This window comes from Octodon degus, unplaced genomic scaffold (assembly GCF_000260255.1).
Source record: "Octodon degus isolate 3935 unplaced genomic scaffold, OctDeg1.0 scaffold00138, whole genome shotgun sequence".
Taxonomy (NCBI): domain Eukaryota; kingdom Metazoa; phylum Chordata; class Mammalia; order Rodentia; family Octodontidae; genus Octodon; species Octodon degus.
This window is the reverse complement of record NW_004524714.1, coordinates 3,362,900-3,377,255: the sequence shown is the minus strand read 5'-3', so window position 1 is coordinate 3,377,255 and position 14,356 is coordinate 3,362,900. Positions and strand designations below refer to the sequence as shown.

At 58.9% G+C, this 14,356-nt stretch overlaps 1 protein-coding gene across 2 annotated transcripts in view; it reads left to right on the top strand.

The window, feature by feature from the left end:
• The window catches only part of Lmx1b (LIM homeobox transcription factor 1 beta), a 72,277-nt gene extending 59,643 nt beyond the window's left edge, over positions 1-12,634 (top strand). Inside the window, exons 3-8 of one of the 2 annotated variants that reach the window (XM_004641560.2) lie at positions 7,939-8,171; positions 9,813-9,994; positions 10,111-10,188; positions 10,287-10,353; positions 11,813-11,956; positions 12,144-12,634. In XM_004641560.2, the coding sequence (XP_004641617.1) occupies positions 7,939-8,171; positions 9,813-9,994; positions 10,111-10,188; positions 10,287-10,353; positions 11,813-11,956; positions 12,144-12,301 (862 nt within the window). In that variant the 3' untranslated portion in view covers positions 12,302-12,634. Of the gene's footprint in view, positions 1-7,938; positions 8,172-9,812; positions 9,995-10,110; positions 10,189-10,286; positions 10,354-11,812; positions 11,978-12,143 lie in introns of both variants that reach the window. The other variant, XM_004641559.2, reaches the window with a different exon arrangement.
• Positions 12,635-14,356: the final 1,722 nt, after the last annotated feature.

Sequence of the window (14,356 nt, the reverse complement as noted above, 5' to 3'; positions counted from 1 at the left end):
CATCCAGTCCTGGAGCCTTTGCACCTGCTATGGCTGATTACACAGGTACTGTCCCTGGGCCCTGTGCTCAGCTGTCCTCTCTAAATCTGCAGCCACGTTGCTCCTCCCTGCCTCATTTTCCTCACATGTCACCATTTTTTTTTATTTTTTGGGTCTATTAAAATAGATCAGTGTAAGCGCTCAGGAGGATTACCATGAGTTCGAGTCCAGCTTGAACTACGTAGTGAGACTCTGTCTCAACAAATAAGATCAATTTAGCCAAGCACATTGTTCCACACCTATAATTCCAGCCACTTGGGGCTGGAGAGATGGCTCAGTGGTCTAAAGCACCTACTTGGAACAAGCTTGGCAAAGCACAGGGACTGCAGTTCGATCCCCCAGCACCACATGCCAGCCAGCCGCGCCCCCTGGTAGGCTGAGCTGCCTTCCCCCCCCCCACGATAAATAAATGTTAAAAAAAAAAATTAAAAAAAAATTCCAGCCACTTGGGAGGCTGAAGCAGGATGATCACAAATTTTTAGCCAGCATGGGCAGTTTAGTGAGACCTTGTCTCAAAATTTGAAAAAGCATTGAAGATGTAGCTCAGTGGTAGAACACTTGCCTTGAATGGGTTTAATCCCCGATACTGAAAAAAGAAGTGAGTTTTATTGTCACCCGTCTATAAGAATACAAGCTGGAGATAGGCTCTTCTGCTTCTGCCCTATCCTAGGGTCCTGGCAGCGCCTGGCACACAGTAGGTGCTAAGTAGAGATTTGTGAAATCACTGTGTACCTGCCTGGCCAGGCTGGCCCCTGGGTGGCACCAGAGCTCTGGGCTTGTTCAGTCCCTCCTGCCCTGGAGCTTGACCTCCAGCCTAGGCCAGGGACTCCCAACTGAGACCCAGGGAAGGATCAAAGGGCCGAGGCCAAGCGGCTGCCCGCAGGAAGTGCCGGGCAGCCGGCTGCACAGGGCAGGCCTGGCGCTGCAAGGCAGGGAGGCCCTGCGAGGCTCATGGCCAGCAGCGGTCATCCAAGAGAGCGAAGACCCGAGACAGCAGAGAGGAGCAAGCTCCGGCCACCACTCCGCGCATTCCAGCCGCCTGATTGACATGCACACCGGGGGCCCCCGCAGCGGCTCCCACCGCCGTCGCCCAGGCCAGCCGCATCAAAGCAGATGTTTGCAGCTGGTTTGAGTTGGATCCCCGTCAACAGGCCCCTTTTTGTCTCAAAATAAAAAACAGCTACGCTGGGAATGATAAGGACGCGGCAGGCACGTGGGGGAGATGTCAGCAAAGCTGGCAGGGAGGAGGCCAGCAGCTCCCCCGCCAAGTGACAGGCTGGCTTTAGCAGCAGCCACCTCCAGCATCCAGAGACCTGTCCCCATGTGCTGCACCTCATCCTTTGCCAGCATCATCCAGCACACCACAGCCTTACCTGTCACCATGGCAATGTAGTGAGCTCCCTCTGTCTTGTGCCCCTGCGCCACACTGGCCTGGGACCCTGCCACAACCTCAGAAGTGTGGCATGGGTGGTGACTTTGTTATGGTGATGCCCAGCAAGGCAGCTTTTGAGGCCCTCTGCATGCCCATGGAAACACAGAGTCACAGGGCAGAAGCAACGCGCCCCAAGGACGGAAGGCCAAGAGCTGAGACGCAAGCATTCCTTCAGCCCAACAGCCAGGCTCTTCAGTCTTTGCTGGGAAGCCCCTGACTGTCCTCTGGATCAACTGCTGTGCCCTGCTGTGCCTCCCTGCCTCCTGAATACACCTGGCAAAGCACATGTCCCGGGTGCCAGTTCCCAAGGGCAGGACACAGCCTGAGTGTGCCCCAGGTACTCCGCATGAGTCCCACTCGGAGTCAGTGTCAGGGGCACTTGCTGTGTGGATTCAAGAAGATGCTCCAGTGGGCATAGTGGGGCTGCCTGGCACCGGTCATGCCACATGGTTCTGGTGGAGGGAGGAGGTTGTTTCTAGCCTTGGGGCTGTGAGAGTTGTGGGGCACAGGCTTGGAGAGGACGTAAGGGAACCAGGCCCAGAATCTTCCTGGGTCCAGTGTGGCCCTGGGTGAGGGTCTGACAGAAGCCTATGTCTAGAAGGAGATAGACAGACAGAGAGAACAGAGACCCTTGATCATAACCCGGTACTCCGGGCCAACAGGGGAAAAGGAGAAAGTTTCCTAGCCCGCAGGCAGGTGGCACCACAGTGAGACTTGGAAGGGAGGGGACACATCCCTGCCAGGTCACTGGCCCATTTCACAGAAAGGAAAACTGAGACTTGAGGAAGGATTTAAGTCAGCAGGTACTGGAGATATGGAAAATCACACACCTGAAGACAGGTGGGGGCTGACAGCTCCCAGTGAGCAGGACAGAGGGGCCAGTTGGCCCACCAGGAGTCCTTCAGTGTGGACATGCCACTCTTGGGTCTTCCGCAGGCATTAGGAAGGAGGGCGGATGAGGATCTGCTGTTGGACCCCACCCTGACCAGAGGCAAAGTGGCCGTCAGCAAGGAAAGGGTAACAGATGGCCTGTGTGCTGTGGAGCTGTGGAAGGGCCTGGGCTCGGGCCACGCAGCAATGTTCTTAGACCCCTAGAAACAGAGTGTCTGATATGTCCTTGTCCGACCTGGCTGCACGCTTCATTTCCACCAGAGCCTGGGGCGCGTGGCCAATCAGACACAGCATCTCTTTTCTAAGTCGTAGGACTGGAGACCGGATCGATTGTAAGCACCAGGAAAGGCTCCCCAGAGGAGGTGGCCCTCGGTGGAGTTTTGAGGGGTGAAGAAGGCAAGAACCAATGGGAAGGGGGACAGGAGGTGGGCACTGCAAGCTCATGGACCCTTAAGTGCTAAGAGGCTTGTTCCGGAAGCAGCCTGGTTGTGGGAGCCAGGCGTGATGGAAGTGGGCTGGGGGCTGAGTGCCACACTGAGGTTTGGGGGGCACATCTGAGGTCACTGGGTGTTCAGTGAGGAGTGTTTGTCAGCTCTCTATCGCTATGACAAAATCAGTCACCTGATAAGAGCAGCTCTCAGTGCCAGAGGTTTCTGCCCATGGGGCTGTCACTGCAGGGCAGAGGTGCTCCTCACAGCAGTTAGGAGACAGAAAGAAAGGAAAGAGGGGCAGGGTCCCAATGGCCCATTGAGGACACGCCCCCAGTAACTTGAATTCTTCGTGAGAGGCCCTGCCTCCTAGACATTCCACGCGCCTTCCAAAGAGGAGCACAGGCTGGCACCCAAACCCTGAGCACGGGAAGCCTGGGGGACACTTTCATGCCATTGCAAGGAGACGGTACTGTGCTCTGACTGCTTCTCCCTAAACCTTCTTTACAAAACAAGCGTGATGTGGCTCAGTGCGTAGGAGTAGCGTCACGGTTATGGAGGCAGAGGAGGCTGGGAATCCCCCTGAGGCTTGTCAGCAGGGGTGGAGCAGGTCCACTGTGAGTAGAGGGTGAACATGGAGTGAGAGCCCAAGAGAGGACTGTACCAACTGTAAAGTGCAGCCATGGGGTATGCAGATGGCAGGACACTGAGGAGGTGCTAGGGGAGCTTCCACTTAGCAAGGTCCCAGGAATTAATGGCAATCCTGTTTCCCATAAACTGAGCCCAGCCCATCAGACAACCTCTGTCCTTCTCCCCCCTGGACAGACAGGATCACTAAGGCACAGGAGGCAAAGGGACTCAGCAAGGTTTCAGTTCTAGGAAGTGACACACCCAGGACCCTGAGCCTGGTGTGGAGTGGCTGGATGCCTAGTGTTAGAGGAAGGTCTGCTTGGAGAGGAGAGGCTGGCGTGCCCTCCAGCATCAGGAAGTCACCCTGGGGTGGCAGCAGGAAGCAGGATCAGCCGTGTCCCAGCTTCTCTGCAGCTGTCTGTGATTTGGGAGAAATTTCTCATATTTCAGATGCTCCTGAAAAACTTAGTTTTTGGAATTTTGTTCATTGGCCTAATGAGTTTAATAAATTGAAACTTTAACAAAGCAATTAAAAAGCAAGAGGCACTAGAGATGTGTCCAGGCAGCTGGGCCCTTTGAGGGAGGGATGTCCCTACACGTGGAATTTCCTACTCTGTAGTCACAGAGGATCCCACCAGGAGGGAAAGATGAAGGTGTGTATGTAGGTAGAGGCATTTGGTGTGGGCAGACACTGTGCAGGTGGCACTGTGGCCAAGGTGCAGGGTACACCCGCGTCCACAGGGCAGGGGCAGCCCCTAGGGTGCCATGTGTGGCCTTAGACGAGTAGCCGCCACCCGATTCTCAGTGTGCTCCTCTGTAAAATAGGCTGCAGGAGTGGCCTCCTTCCTGGGTCAGCGAGGCTGTGATGCGGGCCACAGGCCGAGCTGGCTGGGTACGCTTGGCACCTGGTTGGTAAGGTTAAGGAGATCGACAGGTCAGGCCCTGGGCATGAGCTGGAGCAGCCCAGAGCCCAGGCAGTTCCAGGAGGGAGGCCATGTGGGACCTGCCAACCATGGTGCGCCCAGCAAGGGGGAATCCCATGGTATTCTAGACATGTCGGGCAGAAGAGGGTGGAAGGGCTGATTTTGGTGGAACCCTTCCTCATGTCCATGTACTGCTGGAGGCTTTAAATGAACCCAGTCTTTCCCTAGACCTCCACCTGTCACCTCCATCATTCCCATTTTATAGTTTAAGAATTTGAGGTGCAGAGAGGCTAAATGTCTGCCTGAAGTCACATGGCAAGAGAGTTATGGAGCCAGGAGGTGTAGCTCAGTGGTAGAGCACATGTCTAATGATGTGCGAGGCCCTGTGTTTGAACCCCAGACACCGTGTGTGTGCACACACCCCTAGCCCCACTCCCCCCCCACACACACACACATTACAGAGCCAGGATTGAAGCCCAGTCTGTGCCCTCACTGCTGGCCACAACTCCCTGCCCCATGTGCTAAGAAGCAAGCAGTGGGGTTGAGCCCATTATACAGATAAGTAAGTTGAGGCCTAGAGAGGGGGATCCCTTGCTGCAAGTGGGGGAAGCGAGCCTAACTCCAATGGCTGGTGCCCATGGCTGGAGGGAATAAAGAGAGGAGGGGACCTGCCAGCGCCCCAGCTGTTCCTACACCCGTTAGTTCTTGCCCCACCCTGCATGGTACACAAAGACAGCCCCATAACTGGGAGCGAGTATTTCATGCGTCCCCCCCGATGTTTTATTGGGTTGAGAGATGCTTGGAGACCAAACGGATGGCGCATTCCGTTTATAAAGTGTGCGCCGTTTGTTTTATTTCCCGGGTTTTTGCAATCTAGATAACAGATGACGCCCCGAGTGGCTGGCGCTGCCTTCTAACGGCGGCACCGAGCCTTTGGAGAAGTATTAATAATAGATTGTGTTGATGAGTTTGGAGAAAGTAGCAATCGACCCCCTGCTGCCAAGGCATTAGCGTGGCTGTTCTGAGCACAGCCAGCACCGCCATGAGTCCACCGCAAAAGCAGTCACCACCCGCTGCCCCCTCTGCAGCCAGAGAAGCTGTCCTCTCCGGGAGACACCTGAGATGTGCTGACCCTAGCCAGGGACGCTGGCCCTGTCCTGCCTGCTCAAGGCCAAGCTGGACTTCATGGGGTCGGGCACACGGGGGCAGTGAGGGGACAAGGCGGGAATGTGCTCCATGGCCAAGCAGCAAATCCTCAGCGCAGCTGGATGGCTCGTCGGGAATCCTTGGGGCCTCTGCCTGCAGCTGCCATGGACAGTTGGGCAGGTTGTGACCTGAACAAAAATACACAACCAACGGCCAAATCAGAGCTGAAATCTAGAAGCCCCTGTTCCCCTTGCAAAGCCATGTGCCTGCCATGTGGGCCAGAGGGGTCCTGCTGCCTTGAGCACAGTCTGGCCTGAGGCTCAGCACCCTGGAGACTTGGCTCACCTGCTCCCTACCTGCACAGATAGGTCTGCTCGAGCATCGGGCAGGGCCAGGTCCTGCCTGTGGGATCCCAGAAGAACTGAGCCACACTGGACCCTGCCTGGGAACCCCACAGTGATTTCCATGGAATTCTGCTCTCAGTTTCATCACAGCCTCCGAGAGGCATCCTGTTCTGTGTCCATTTTGCAGTAGGCAAACTGAGGCCAGAGGCCTCCCCAGACTGGAACATCAGAGGAGGCTTCCCAGAGGAGGTGGCACTGGAGTTGGGCCATTGCAGGATGAGTAGGAGCCTGCCAGGTAGAACAGAGGTGTCAGGGGTCACTGAAGGTGCCCCCAGGTTGAGTGCCCTGGCCAGCGTGGGCGGCGGGCAGAGCTGGGCTCAGCCTGTCCACCGCACCCCAGCCGCTCACCGTGGGCGGTGCTGATGGCAGCCCGGGGAAGGCAAGCAGGCCGAGAGCCTCGCGTTTATGGCCTTTCCTGTTCCAGAACCGATTAGTGGAGAATTGCAGCTGTAATCTGCGCCTGTGATGGCGGGCCATAAAGAGGGATGGGATGCGCGCGGCGCTCCCAAGGTGGCGCCCGCAGACGTGGCCCGGGGACGCAGAGAATGAAAAATGGTTTTAATTCCCTCCCAGCAGCAATAATTTGATTCTTCATAAATTTTTCCATCAAAGTGTTGTTGAGGCTGAGTTCCCACTGAGCGGGGCGCGTGACTGGGAGGGCCCGCGCTGGGAGGAGCGGTCAGCGTGCGCGCACACGGGCGGGGGGGGCTGCGCGACCCCGTGCACCTGCCTGCCTGCGCGCACACCGCGGGGCGGGGCGGGGCGGCCCGAGCCGAGCCCAAGCCGCAGGCTCCCGTGGATCCGCACCAGGCCCTTATGGCTCTGAGCACCAATGCTCCTCCGGGGCGCCTCCACGTCCTCATCTCTAAAATGGGGCTAAGGCTCTCCCTGTCTCCTACCGTTGTAGCGGATGGCGGCTACAGCAGCCCTTGCTTCCTAAGTCCAGTGCTTGGGAAACTGTCTGCTCCAGGGGATGGTGCCCAGGTTAAAAGAGGGATGAGAAGACCCATCCTGGGGCCGGGGGGAGATGGCTCGGTGGAATAAGTGCTTCCCTGGCAAGTTCAAGGGCCTGAGTTCAATCCCCGGTTCCACAAAAATAAATAAATAAATAAATAAATAAATAAAAATTGGGGGTTTGTTTTTTCAGGAACCACTGATTGAACTCAGGCCCTTGCGCTTTCCAGGCAAGCACTTATTCTACTGAGCTGTCTCCCCGGCCCAGGATACAAAATTTGAGCCCATCCTGGACAACTTCATGAGACCCTGACTTTAAAAGAATCAAGAGCTGGGGTGTTGCTCCGTGACAAGGCCCTGGGCTCAGTCCCTAATACTGCAAAACTAAAAATAAAAAGCCACAAGGACAGCACATGTCAAAAGGCCGCCGTGATGGTGCTTTGAAGAAACTACAGCTGTTCTATGGGGCTGCAGCTGGGGAGCAGAGGGTGGGTGAGTGGAGGAGGGGAGGAAGATCCTGGGGGACCCTTAGTGCCAGGGTCGGGAGCTTGGATGTTGTCCCAGGGACGCTAGGGAGACATGGAGGATTCTGGGGCAGGGAAGGAGCACATCAGATGCGGGCTTCAGGAAGATCATGTGTTGGTGAGGGTGGAAGAGAGTTGAAGGGTTAGAGGGTGCTGGAGGCTGGCGACAGGCTTGCGGGGCCTGCTTAGGCCCGGGAGGAGGGGCCTGATCTGGAGGTTAGACAGCACCGGGGAGGGCTTGGAAGTGGCCTGAGGAGTAGAGGCCCTTGAACAGGTGGAAGGGGACGGCCCTTCTTCTCTAGCCAACCTGGCCCTGCGGGCGGTGGGTGTGACCCTGCAGTGCCCCCTGGCGGTCATGTGCCCCTGAGCGGGAAGGGCCCTGCGCTGACCACCGTAGACACCTCTGGCCCGGGGTCCCTGGGCTGCGGGACTTCCAGGATGCGGAATGGGGTTAAGCCCCTTTCCCACCTAAAGGGCTAAGGGGCAAGCCGCCTTAGGTGGGAGGGTCAGGGTGGCAAGGGCGAGAGGTCCCCGGGCCCAGCCCACGTGCCTGCTTTGCGCACACAGGCTCTTCGCAGCCAAATGCAGCGGCTGCATGGAGAAGATCGCGCCCACCGAGTTCGTGATGCGGGCGCTGGAGTGCGTGTACCACCTGGGCTGCTTCTGCTGCTGCGTGTGCGAGCGGCAGCTGCGCAAGGGCGACGAGTTCGTGCTCAAGGAGGGCCAGCTGCTGTGCAAGGGCGACTACGAGAAGGAGAAGGACTTGCTGAGCTCCGTGAGCCCGGATGAATCCGACTCTGGTGAGCCCGGCTCGGGCGCTGTGGCTGGAGGGGCTGTCCAGCTCCTGAGCAGGGGCCCGCGGTGCACACAGCACCTGCGCCCACGCGGCCTGTAGGCACATCGCCATCCACGCGCTCTGGGGCTGGCGTGGGCCTGCGTGCCGCGCCCCGCGCTCAGAGCACACCCCTCCCTGGCCGCTAGCCCCGAAGCACACACAGGCCCATACACACCCTCGCAGGGATGCACATGCACACATACGCAGGACTAGGTGTGTTCTTATGTACCGATGCAAAGGCCCCCTTGGACACACACACATGGTGCCCACACCCTTGGACACACACAGGGGACCCTGCTTACTCATGGGATGTGTGTGTATGCTTGTACACATTCTCACGTGTACTGTGGTGTATACACACACATGCATATACACACATTTGTTCCCTGGGAGAGGCTGGGGGTGGCAGGTACCTGGCTATTCCTGGGCATAGTAGGGAAGGACTAGAGCAGGAATGGTGGGAGATGCCCCAGGCAGCCCTGTGGGGTATGCTGGACCCACAGTCCCAGGATCTGCTTGTGCAGGAAAGCTCGGTCCCTCCCAGAGCCTGGGTGGCAGCAGTGAACTGTCCTCCCTCTGGCCCTGGGCAGGGCATCACCATGGCTGGTCCCGTGATGCCTGAATTTCTCTTGCCTGCTTATGCCAGGTGTAGAGAGGGAGACACCCCTCTGAGGGTCTCGTCTCTGAGGACAGCAGGCCTGGAGAGAGAAGGACGAGATCTGCACCACTTTGGAGGAGGTCTGCAGTGGGCAGGAGTCCCAAGGGGACGTGCTGCAGAGTGAGCACACGTGCTTCTCCCGGCCGCATGTGTGGCCCTGTGCAGATGCACCACAGCCGTGTGCCTCTGCCCAGGAGTGTGAGCCTTAGGTGCCTGTGTTGGTGAACACCTCTCTGAGCTCTATACTTGAGGCTTCAGGGCCCACGTGCCAGCCTGCCGCTGTGTGTGTGCGCACAGATGTCTCGGGCATCTGTCTTTGCCTGTCAGTGCTCAGTCTCTCGAAGCTTGAAGAAAGAAGGCTCCTGGCATCTCCTGTGGTCCCATCCCCCTCCCCGGCACTGGGCGAGCACCAGGGAGACTTCTTCAAAGTCTGGCACACCGTGGTAGGGTCTCCAAGTGCCAAGGTCACCCTTTGGCAAAGTGCCAGACACGAGGGTCTGGGGAAGCCCAAGGCCAGCACTGGCACAGATGTGCTCTGGACATGGCCTCGGGCACCACACATGCCTGCATGTGTGCAGCCACACGTGCACTTCATACTTGTTCCAGTGTGAGCCTGTGCTCAGCCTGATGCATGAGTACAAGTGTGCAAAGGCACATGTACTGTGTGCTCTTGGGCTGCAGTTGCCAGGGTGTGCCTGTATGGCTGACAGGGACAGGATGAGACTCAAGGAGTGTGTGTGCTGGGAGATGTGCGGGGTCTGGGGTACAGGAGAAAAAGGCCAGACCAAGTGGGGCTTGCAGGCTGGGTGACAGGAAGGGGCAGACACTCCCTGGGCACAAGAGAGTCACAGTAGGTGTCAAGGGCAATGGGATCCTGTAAGGGTACAAGGCTGGGACTTGGACTGGCCCCTTAGCCCTCCCTGACAGGCCAGGTCGTGTCCCCTACAGTGAAGAGTGAGGATGAAGATGGAGACATGAAGCCAGCTAAGGGGCAGGGCGGCCAGAGCAAGGGCAGTGGGGACGACGGGAAGGACCCGCGGCGGCCCAAGCGACCTCGGACCATCCTCACCACGCAGCAGCGAAGAGCCTTCAAGGCCTCCTTTGAGGTCTCCTCCAAGCCTTGCCGGAAGGTGAGGGACATAGGGCTGCCTGTCCAGGTGCCACCCACCTGACTTGCTGGGGACAAGGCTGCGCCTTCCAGCTGATGTCCCTGCAGGCCTGACCTGTCCCCCTCTTTCTGCACCAGGTCCGGGAGACGCTGGCGGCCGAAACGGGCCTCAGTGTGCGTGTGGTCCAGGTCTGGTTTCAGAACCAAAGAGCAAAGGTGAGAGGCTGCTGGGCTGGGTTGGGGTTCCGGGAGGCAGAAGACAGGTCCTAATGTAGAGGACGGGGACAGAGGCCTAACCCATACTCCCCCTGCAGATGAAGAAGCTGGCCAGGCGGCACCAGCAGCAGCAGGAGCAGCAGAACTCCCAGCGGCTGGGCCAAGGTGAGCGGGCACAGCGGGGACTCTGCCAGGTCTAGGCCACAGGACCCCCAAAAACAGTGCAGGGGCTTCCACCCTGGAAGCAGCTGAAGTGCAGAGAACCTGAGAAGTGATGGGGCCCAGGAAAGCAGGGATGAGATGGTGGGGCAGCCCACCAGGCCAGAAGGGTAACCTCTGCCCTTCTCCCTGCCCACCGAACTGGGCATTGCTCACGTCTCCTATGCTCTGCCCAACTCAGCTCCTGTGCATCCCACCAGAAAAGCCTGGCCTGGCAGCACGGGGAGTTGAGGCCCCAGGACATAAGGGGGTGTTGAGCTACCAGGGACCAAGCCCAGCCTCAGCCCCCAGAATGGGGTTTCAACCCTCACTCCCACAGAAGTCAATGCTAGTGACCCTGCAGGGATAGTTGGTCAGAGTGGGGAGCTCGGGAGGCAGAGGACAGGTCAGCCCTTCCCTGCACCCTTGGCTTTGCCCACATCCAAGTTTAGGTCAGCACTGTTCTCTGGGCTCATGGGGCACTGAGCCCTTAAGGTCATGAAGGGAGGATGCCTGGGCTCTGGGGACCCTGAACTGAGCAGGAGCTGCATGTCCTGCCCCTCCTCCCCGCCATGAGAAGGACCCTGCACACATACCAGGTGGCAGATACAAGGGCAGCCTTTTCCTTGAGGACTTTGGGACCAGACCAGCATCCTAAGCTGCCCCGGCTCCTAAAGACAGTCCTGGGAGCCCTGTGCTTCTGTGTCCCCTCCCAGGGCTGCAGCCACTGCCCCACTGCCTCTAGACATTGCCACTGACGATGTCCCTGCCCTAGAGCTCCTCACCACCCACACTTCTGTATCACTGCCTGTGCACTGGCAGCATTGTGCTGGCCTTCCCTTCCCTCCCTGGCTGCACCTACTCTGCCACCAATCGGGGTGTGGCTTTGTGTCTGGCATCCTTTGTACCTGCTCCTTAAAATGACCTTGGCAGAGACCTTCCCCGAGCTGCCTACTCCCCACACTGTCCCCAGCTGGCCTTGCAGATCCTGTCTGGACGTTTCCCTCTCCCCAGCCTGGTACACCTCATCCCTGTGGCACCTGAGGTCCTGCTGGGTTGGGGCTCCCTCCTCCAGGAAGCCTTCCTGGGTCTGTTGGGCATGAATTTGACCTCACCTGGGCACTCCTGGGTGCTGGGCATTCTGTGTCCAGCTTCTCTGCCTGCCGAGATGTCTGGTTCCCGCAGGCCTGGCTCCTGAGGCAGAGGAGGTGGAGAGGTGGAGCTTCCTTGGCTTTGGGGAACAGTCTGGGAGAAGAGCCGAGGGGACTATCTGGGGAGGGAGTGGCATATCTGGGCCACCTGGCCAGAGGCAGGTCCTTGGGCATCCCCTAGAATGTGACACGGGATCCCCAAGCTGGGGGACATCTGTGGGAACCATCAAGATGGGGCAGGTAGGCCATTTGGTGAAGGTGTGCACTGTCCCCAGAGGTTCTGTCCAGCCGGATGGAGGGCATGATGGCTTCGTACACGCCGCTGGCCCCGCCGCAGCAGCAGATTGTAGCCATGGAACAGAGCCCCTACGGCAGCAGCGACCCCTTCCAGCAGGGCCTCACGCCGCCCCAAATGCCAGGTGACCACATGAACCCCTATGGTAAGCCGCCTGCCCCTCACTGCCAGCCCTGCCCACCCCTGCCTGGCAGCCACCGGCTCGCTGCCCCAGGACCCCAGTAGGTCCCGCTCCTGCTTGTCGCCGGCCACCGGCCATCCCTCAGGAGCCCCAGCTTGGAGCCCAGGCCTGACGCTCCTCTGCTCCCCAGGGAACGACTCCATCTTCCACGACATCGACAGCGATACCTCCCTCACCAGCCTCAGCGACTGCTTCCTTGGCTCCTCAGATGTGGGCTCCCTGCAGGCCCGCGTGGGGAACCCCATCGACCGGCTCTACTCCATGCAGAGTTCCTACTTCGCCTCCTGAGAGCAGCCGGGCTTCACGGACGCTTGGGCCCAGCCTGGGCTGGGACTTGGGGCCCCACTGCCTCCCCACCTCCGGCCCGCCGCCCACACGGACTCTGCAGACAGCCATATGGTGCCCTCCCCTTGGTCAACTGGGCCTCGAGTGCCCGCTGGGCCCCGCCAGAAAAGCAGATGGGTGCAGCCTGGGCAGGGGCTGTGTCCTGCCCGCAGAGACCTTGTCATCCTGGGGACCCAGAGCTCTGGGACAGCCACTCGCCTCCAGCCCCACCTCGATGCCATTGCCTCCTTCTCCCTCCCTCCCTCTCTTTTTTGGGAAGCTTAAATTCTCTCTATTTTTTTAAATGTCCTCTCTGTGTCCAGCCAACCTCCGTGGTCCCTGGTGCCAGCCCACGACAGTAATGGGACCCGGTGCCTGGGACCTGAGGAGCATTGTCCCGGTGCCCTGCGCCGACTCCTGTGTCCCGCTCTGGGGAGCCCAGGATGGCCTGCCCTCCTAGCGGGAGCATGGAGCAGAAGGGGAGGAGCTGGGGCAGATGGGGCAGGCTATCAGGGCTCTGCCTGAAGTGAAGGGGAGTGGACAGAGCCCAGACAGGCCCCCAGGGACAGAGACTCACGCACGCCTGCAGCCCCCCCCGACACACGCAACCCATGTATGCACACACACCACATGCACGTGTGCATGTGCACATGTCGAGAGCTGAGGAAGGCAGAGGGTGTTCTGTGACACCCAGCCACATCAGGAAGGGAACAGAAGCTGAGAGGGCAGCTGGGCAGGAAGGAGGGGACAGCAGGGCACATGAGAAGCCTGCGGGTGTGGGTGTGTCCCAGCTTCCACCCACTGGAGCTCCCTGAGTGGGGAGGGCAGCCCCAGACTCTAGCTCTCAGGACCGAGTTGAAGCCCCGAGACACAGCAGAATCAGGCCAATAGCAGAACCTCTGGGTAGGAAAGGACTTGCAGAGTCAGCCCCTTGGCTCTCTTTAAGCTGCCTTCTGTGACAGGTCACTCCCTGCCTCAGTGAGCCCCAGGTCAGCGGCTCTCCATCCTGCTTCTCAAAGCCAAGCCTCCCCAGCTCTCCAGCTCTTCCTCTGGAAACTGTGTCCCTAACTGGATTCCAACTTCTCTAAAGACAGCAGCGGCGATCATCCGATTTTCCCACTGACACCCAGCCCACAAAGAGCAGCCCCATCACCTCCTCTGCTTTAGGTGCCCTGCCTCTGTTAACATGGCCAGAGATCCAGTGAAAGGTTTGGGCCACATGACCTTGGAAACTTATTCTTCCCTTCTATCATGAGCTCCCCAGGCCTAGGACTGGAGTGATGGCTGTGCTGCCCCTCCTTTTTGTGTGTAGATAAAGGGGAGGGAAGGACCATGGCTTATTTGCCATTGTGTTTCCTTACTCAGTTCCATCAGGCCATGGCCCCAGCTCTGTCACCACTGGTCCTCACTTCAGGTGTGGAACTGGCACTTGTCTCCCCTGAGATGTGGGGCAGTGGGAGCCTCTTGCTGCCTGGCATTGGCCTTGGCCTGAGGACTCCCTGGACCACAAGGGCTACAGACGCTGTCCATCCTTCCTCCATTTTCCCCTGCCAAAAAAGGAAGTGGGCAGCTGGCAGCCTGTCCCAGTGACCCCACATTGCGGCCGCTAATCTCTGTGCCCCTTCTGGGTGCGCATGACCCTACACTAACGTCCAGGTCCAGCTGTAGGCCACAGCTGAGTCTGCTGGGCTTCGCCTTTGAGCACTTCAGGGCGAACAGCATCTCGCAGGCCCCAGCCTGTAGCTCAGCCTGGCTCCTCCCCAGGGCAGCCTGCACACCTACCCCAGGTCCCAGGCCCATGCTCACCCCATCCTGCCTGCCACCAGAGTTGTCAAAAGGGGAGGGTGTGGCCCCAGCAGCCAGCCAGGCCGTCCTATGCTTCTCTCATCACACAGAATGTGGCCAGGAGCTTCAGCTGATGTCCTCTGTCCTCTGGGCCAGACCTGGGACTCCTGAGACCCTCCTCTTTCTCCTTTAGCACAGGCTCAAGCTGAGTTGGGCTGGGGACATGGGACAGCC